At 44.1% G+C, this 7,500-nt stretch overlaps 1 protein-coding gene across 1 annotated transcript in view; it reads left to right on the top strand.

Annotated features, from left to right (window-relative positions):
- Positions 1 to 7,500, top strand: part of dysf (dysferlin, limb girdle muscular dystrophy 2B (autosomal recessive)) — a gene marked incomplete at its 5' end in the record, with an annotated part of 98,375 nt that overhangs the window by 11,330 nt on the left and 79,545 nt on the right. Inside the window, 2 exons of the mRNA XM_080544073.1 lie at positions 857 to 912; positions 1,245 to 1,336. Coding sequence (XP_080400199.1) covers positions 857 to 912; positions 1,245 to 1,336 — 148 coding nt within the window. The remainder of the gene's footprint in view (positions 1 to 856; positions 913 to 1,244; positions 1,337 to 7,500) is intronic.

Genomic DNA, 7,500 nt, shown 5'->3' with positions numbered 1-7,500 from the left:
CAGAGTCAGTCAGAGAGTCAGTCAGAGAGTCAGTCAGAGTCAGTCAGAGAGTCAGTCAGAGAGTCAGTCAGAGAGTCAGTCAGACAGTCAGTCAGAGAGTCAGTCAGAGAGTCAGTCAGAGAGTCAGTCAGAGAGTCAGTCAATGTCGTGTGTGTGTGTGTGTGTGTGTGTGTGTGTTACAGAGGAGTGGTTGTGTTCTGTGCTAAAAGCTCCTCAGTAATCCATCCATCTCCTGGGCTGTTCATTGGACTGTCACAGTGACCACTTCCTGCGTCCTGTTGGAATCTCAGATGGACAGGAAATCAATACTTAGCACTACTTGTAACAGGAAGTAGCAGTGTGTCCAGGACGATAACTGCTCTGAATGAAACACACCAACACACCAACACACCACACACACACACACACACACACACACACACACACACACACACACACACACACACACACACACACACACACACACACACACCGAAGGGCTGAAAGGCTGTGATTGTTGGTTTCAAGCATCACTGAAGTCTCTCATTTGCCCATTGATATAAGGGTTAACTCTAACCGTAACTCTAACCTTAACTCTAACCTTAACTCTAACCTTAACTCTAACCGTAACTCTAATCTTAACTCTAATCTTAACTCTAACCTTAACTCTAACCTTAACTCTAACTTTAACCGTAACTCTAACCGTAACTCTAACCGTAACTCTAACCGTAACTCTAACCGTAACTCTAACCGTAACTCTAACCTTAACTCTAACCTTAACTCTAACCGTAACTCTAACCGTAACTCTAACCTTAACTCCAACCGTAACCCTAAAACCTAACCTGAACTTTTCATCTCTTCTTCTCTTCTCCTCCAGGGTCCAAAAAGAAGACTAAAGTCATCAAGAATAACTACAACCCTGTCTGGAACGAGGTATGATATATATATCCTATAATATGTACCCTAATATACATACCCTATAATACAATTATAATTCAGTATACCCTATCCAAATTATATACCATGTCATTATACTCTTTCAACTTGGTGTCTTCTGTACACTTGAAGCATGATCGCTCCCTCTCTCTCTGGCCCAATCTTACCCCTCATCTCTCTCTCTCTCTCCCTCTCTCTCTCTCTCTCTCTCTCTCTCTCTCTCTCCCTCTCTCTCTCTCTCTCTCTCCCCTCTCTCTCTCTCTCTCCCCTCTCTCTCTCTCTCTCTCTCTCTCTCTCTCTCTTTCTCTCTCTCTCTCTCTCTCTCTCAGGGTTTTGAATGGGATCTGAAGGGCATTCCTCTTGACTCCGGAGCAGAGCTACATGTGGTGGTCAAAGACCATGAGAAGATGGGAAGGAACAGGTGTGTGTGTGTGTGTGTGTACGTGCATCAATGTGTGTATACTATTCTCGTCCAAGCACATAACAACGTGTAATTGATGACACCTCCAAACGCCATTTCAAATCCACACTTCGATAAACACCATCACCATCTTACAGAAATCCTGAAGAGGAGTTTTATTTTTGGGGGCATTTAGCAGACACCTTTATCCAAAGCGACTTACAACGAGTATATTTGGAGTGTATCAGTCAGTGTATGTCATCATAATTAAAACAAATCCATGCTAGGGCCAGGGGTAGGGCTGCAACAACGAATCGATTAAATCGATAAAAATCGATAACGAAATTCGTTGGCGACGAATGCCATTATCGATTCGTGTTTCTTTTTTTCTTTTGTACGGTTTTTTCCCCTTTTTTTCCGGGTTTTGTTTCCATAACAAACCTACTTCCTGTTGACGCACGCCACGCTGTCTTGCGGCCGGTGTAGGCATCGCGAATCATAGCGAATCATAGCGCTACCTATGGCCGGAAAGGGCAGAACCTATGACCGGAATCGGAAAAGTGGGAAAATCCGGTACCTACACCGGCGCGGCGGCTACATTTAAATCATGCTACTCAAAAGCCTTGAGAGTGAAGCTGTCTGCTGTCTGCTGTCAGGACATGCTAGTGAGTTAGCTAGCAGGGTTAGCTCGCTGCTGCCGCTAGCTGACTGTCACTACGCTGCTCGTCCAGCTGTAGGCTGCGTAGCTGTGCTGAGAACCAGAACACTAACTATGTTTCTATAGAGGAGGGTTACACTAACTATGTTTCTATAGAGGAGGGTTACACTAACTATGTTTCTATAGAGGAGGGTTACACTAACTATGTTTCTATAGAGGAGGGTTACAGCTAACTTCCTATTGTTTTATTATAAGTCCTGCTGGGCTCAGCCCTTCCATGGTCTCCTGCTCTCCATGCAAATGCGTTAGTGTGAGTTCTGGCGAAGCATCAGCTAAATGACTGTAATGTAATGCGATAGCCAGTGAGTGTTTGCTCGCATTCATGAATTCAATATTGCACGACAAGTGTATTTAGCTAGCTGGCTAACGTCAGTGGTAGAGCAGAGGTGATAAGCTAAAGGCTAGCTAGTGGTAGCCTACCTCTACCCGTGAGTTAGAGTGAGGCACTGACTGTCGCCTAGCCTATTGTATGGAGTGAGAGGACACATTGCATTGTTTTGGAGCATATCTGTTATATAAAAACATTAGTGTCTTGTCTGTAGCCTATATTGCACTTTGGGTTACTGACCTTTACACAGTGGCGGGCGGTGCATTTCACACCTAGGCCTTCAGTGATGTCCGACACATTCCTACCTGAATTATTCTACCTCTTAATACCATCGTTATGACGCCATGGCTCTAGAAACTAGACAGAAACACAGTATAACCGGGCGTTGCATCACCTTAACATAGTCAGACAAGTACAACAGAGTTATATTAATATTTCCGAAGCATTTTTAATCAATAAATCCGCATTTACAATGAAGAGTGTTAAACTAACATCTTTAAGATCGCTACATTACCCACGTCTGTCGTCTCGTCCACCATAATAGCGACAAAGGGTGCCTTTTTAATCTCCATTTTGATCTCTTCTCCCATCACTTCAGCAATAGCAAAAATCAGGTCGTTTTGTATTTTGCCTGACGTCCCAGTAAACACTTTGTTTGTGGACAGGTGGTAATGTAAATCTGGGTTGTTTTCAGCCAGAAAAGAAATAAGCTCAACGTAGTTTCCTCTGTTTGTGGACTCGGTGCTTTCATCGTGTCCCCTAAATGATAGTTATTGTTTACCCAAAAACAGGACACAATCGATCAGTATTATCGATCAGTCAACGAAAGCTTTCGTTGTGATGCTCCGTTTCCCTGCGCACTTTCGAAAGTTTCACATCTACCGGCATATACGCATCTCAATAGTGAATATCAATAGTGCGTATCAATAGTGCGTATCAATAGTGCGTATCCAATCAAAAGACGTGCTGGGTGCTGACATCATTGAGCCTTCCAGCAGGCTCCGTTGTTGCTTTTGCTCGCATCTACGTAGGTTTACTAGGAACGCCACAGGTTTTCTCGTTCCAACGTTAAGTTACAGGTCGAATCCGCGGCACCGCTTAACGTGCAGGCAGGCAGATTTTGGAGCCCCCTAGCAACACATTTTGATTGGATAAAAGCTCTAACATAAAGGCCAGCCCTCCAAATCTCAATCGGAGACTGGAAGCAGCGCAACCAAGAGGAAAGCTATGAAATGAAGAGAATAGACTATGGGGAATCATTAATACATATTTGTGGAAAAAATATATTAAAATAAAATGTATATTCTGATGATGTTTAGGCCAGCAGAGAAGGCCTTGCTGGCCCTGACGGCACACCACTGCCTTTACATTAAGCAAAGTTATTACCTAAAACAATGCATGTATTGAGCTAGAGTTCAACTACTTTATTGAAACAATCTACCGCCATAGTCCATGGCCTGTTGTTAAACCTATTTGATGTAGCAAAGCCTTTTTTATTTATTTTATTTTTTATTTTTTATTAATACTTATTCATTTTGCACATGTATATGTATAGGCCTGGCTGATTTAGAAAACATAAAATAAAATTTGCAAAAGAAATCTTCTCCCCCGCTTTTTAAAAACCCGATTAATCGATTACCCGAAAAATAATCGGTGGATTAATCGATTATCAGAATAATCGTTAGTTGCAGCCCTAGCCAGGGGTCAAGTGTCAGGGGTCAGGGCCACTAAATGAGTTAAGGCCAAGGTGTGCGTGTGGACCTCAGCTAAGGAACGGGAGGCTGACACACTTCCCAAACCTGGAGAAGATGTCACAAAACAATGGAGCTAAAACTGTGTTTCATCCAGTTCTGTGCCCATCCAAGAAGGAAATGGAGCTTTCCCAGAGGGGGAACAACGAGCAATCCGCCTCGGGAAAGTTAGCATTAGTGATAGCATTAGCGATAGCACTGGCGAATAGCGATCATTCCTTCTGATCTGATGGGCGGCGCACAGCAGGAAGCCAGATAAGGGCCACGCCATTGTCAGATGGAAGGGGGAGGATGGGTTGGTCTAACCCACCCGTAGACGGGTGTGGGCAGCTCAGACCTTGTTTAAACTGGACCACAGGACCTCCCTCTGGAGGTTTATTTTTGGTACATTCCATTCAACTGACAAGCAGAGATAATTACTCAGTGTGTGTGTGTGTGTGTGTGTGTGTGTGTGTGTGTGTGTGTGTGTGTGGGGGGGGGGGGGGGGGGGGGGGCGGGGCATCAGTACACTGTACAATATTAATATGAATAATATGAAATAATAATATAATTTAATCATAGTAAATAATATTATATCTGATTCATACAGTAATACATACTCTACTGTGACCTAAAGGAGCTTTACAAAAGGAGCGGAATGAGTTTTTTAAAGGGTTGTGTGTTGATCACACGTCATTGCTCTCTCCCATACCTATCAAAGTGTCCACCAGGGGAGCTATACAGAATCTCAGGGGGCTGCAGCCAACACAGCTGGCTTCAATCCAGTACTGCTCTCTGCTCAGTGGCGTAGCGGACGGGCCTGCAAGCGACGCACCACGGGGGGGCCCCAGCCACTAGGGGGCCCCCTAACATTGGTTGCTAGCACCCCCTCTCATTGCTCTCACTTGTTTGTGCCTTTTGCTAAATCAAGCATTTAGAATATTGCGAAATTTCGCAACGTCAATAATGCATCGGACGGACTCTAAAAAACGCACATTCTTATTAACCTCCGTTGCGAAAGGGCCCCCGCCGCCACCTTGCGGGGGGGCCTCGGGATTTTGCGGTACGCCACTGTCTCTGCTGTGTGTGTGTGTGTGTGTGTGTGTTAATATATAATTATCCGAAGGGTCAGGGGTGTGTGTGTATGTGTGTGTGTGCGTGCGTGTTAATATATACATCAGCCAAAGAGTCAAGGATGTGTGTGTGTGCGTGTGTGCTACTGCTTGCGTGCGTGCGTGTGTGTGTGCGTGTGTGTGTGTGAGTGTGTTCATATATACATCAGCCAAAGGGTAAGGGATGGCAAAACAATCACACAGCAGACCACAATGGACAGCGCTACGGAATGTATGGAATGTGTCCCTGTTGGCAGTGACAACCGTGTTCTAAACTGGCTATTGTAAACAGAGGGACCAGTTCCAAACCAAGCACTAGGCCCCCCTTGACCCCTCTTGATGCTCCTGCATACTATAGAGTTGAATGAACTAGACAGGGCTGTAGATCTGGATGAACTAGATGGTTTCTGTAGATCTGGATGAACTAGATGGTTTCTGTAGATCTGGATGAACTAGATGGGACTGTAGATCTGGATGAACTAGATGGTTTCTGTAGATCTGGATGAACTAGATGGGACTGTAGATCTGGATGAACTAGATGGGACTGTAGATCTGGATGAAATAGATGGGACTGTAGATCTGGATGAAATAGATGGGACTGTAGATCTGGATGAAATAGATGGGACTGTAGATCTGGATGAAATAGATGGGACAGTATGACAGGAACTCCTCCACGTCAATCAGAGTTGGAGCTGCTGTGTTTCCTAATCCTACTCAACTTCCCCAAAATGCATTGCAAGTCTCTTCAGTCTTGTCAAACTGCGTCATACAAATTTGTCATACAGCTGTTGTTTACCATCCTGTCCGAGAGCCTGGAGACCGAAAACTCACAATATATACTGTATATATTTTTTTTACTGATTTGAGTGTGCAAATGCTGCTTTTTTGCACTCTATTTCATACTCTTCAGCTGGAGCACCTCAGCTAAGTTTGATCACGGATGAGCAGTGGTATTTTCACTATATTGGGAATTTACATGGTGAAATGCATTCTTAGACATGACTACGTCGTCATGATTACAAAGATGCCATTTGAAATGCATGAAATCCAAGGTTATTCGTGGCTTACACACACGTTTGCCTAGTATTTGACTGCCTGTAGCCCAGTCACGAAGGGTCCCAGTATTGTAGCTTCAGGCGGAACAAGGTGGGTTGTATTGTGCTTGCAAGCCCACGATAAGTTATTGCTCATATATATTCATTTTAATATTTAATGTTTTAATTTATTTTAATGTTTAATGTTTTAATGTTCTTTTACCAACTGCTAAGACAACAACACATTTAGCTAGTTACTTTAGCTAGCTAAAGATATTGGCCCCCAAATAATTTTACAATTTGTTTATCTTCCGACATTTCTGTCGAACCCCCCAGTGAAGGTATCTAAGCAACGTAATGTAGCTAGCGAACAGAAGTGGGAAAAAAACATCAGATCAGATATATAAACAGGTTATTTTGATAAACTGGACACATTTTGGGAATATATATGGTTACTTTCTCGCCTGAAAGCATATTAAAACTTCATAAAATAACATGTTAACACTGGTGTGAAATGCATTCTGGGATGCAGTGTGCATACTGCAGTGTAAATGGTCAGCTGGTATTGGCATACTTGTTATGAATTTAGTAGGCAGTATGCAGTATATACTCATTGAGTATGCTAGCATGCAGTATGCTAGTATGCCATTTTGAACAGAGCCCGTGTCTAGCATCAGATCCGCTCTCAACGTTGCGGTGGAATGACGCCACCTGTTCTAAGAAAATGGAACAACAACGCCACTTTGCTGCCAGTGTCCCACGTTGATGACCTCATAGCCTGGTTGTTGACTGTGGCTGATTGGTGTTTTGTTTCATTGGACAGACCATAATAATACCAACACCGGTTATGTAATCAGTCCCAGTGTGAATAACCACAGGTCGCTAAGGAAACCGCTAATGGTGGAACACTCCCCAGGAGACATTGTTCCTGATGGAATCCCCAGGTGTAGACCAATCAGGGAGCATTGTGATGCAGTGTGGCTTTGTCTAGTGTTCTAGAATGGTCTCCTGACTACACAACGACAGACCCGTTGGCTAGGAGACTGATTACTGATCATGGACAATAGGGCAGGTCTGAGGGGTGTGTTAATTAAGGCGATTGCAAACCGACGGCGGTTTAGCCGAGGCGATATCGCTCTCTCAGGCGACGTTCTGTTACCACCACGCCCATTGTTTAGAATGGCGAGTGGGCGGAGAGCAGGCGACATGGCGCCACAAGATCGATTCTGATCCAGGTCTATTCCATCCTGTATCGTTAGTGGT

The sequence above is a fragment of the Nansenia antarctica genome (assembly GCF_963989245.1).
Source record: "Nansenia antarctica genome assembly, chromosome: 13".
Lineage (NCBI taxonomy): Eukaryota > Metazoa > Chordata > Actinopteri > Argentiniformes > Microstomatidae > Nansenia > Nansenia antarctica.
The sequence above is the reverse complement of the archived record's forward strand: the minus strand, read 5'-3'. Positions and strand labels throughout refer to the sequence as shown.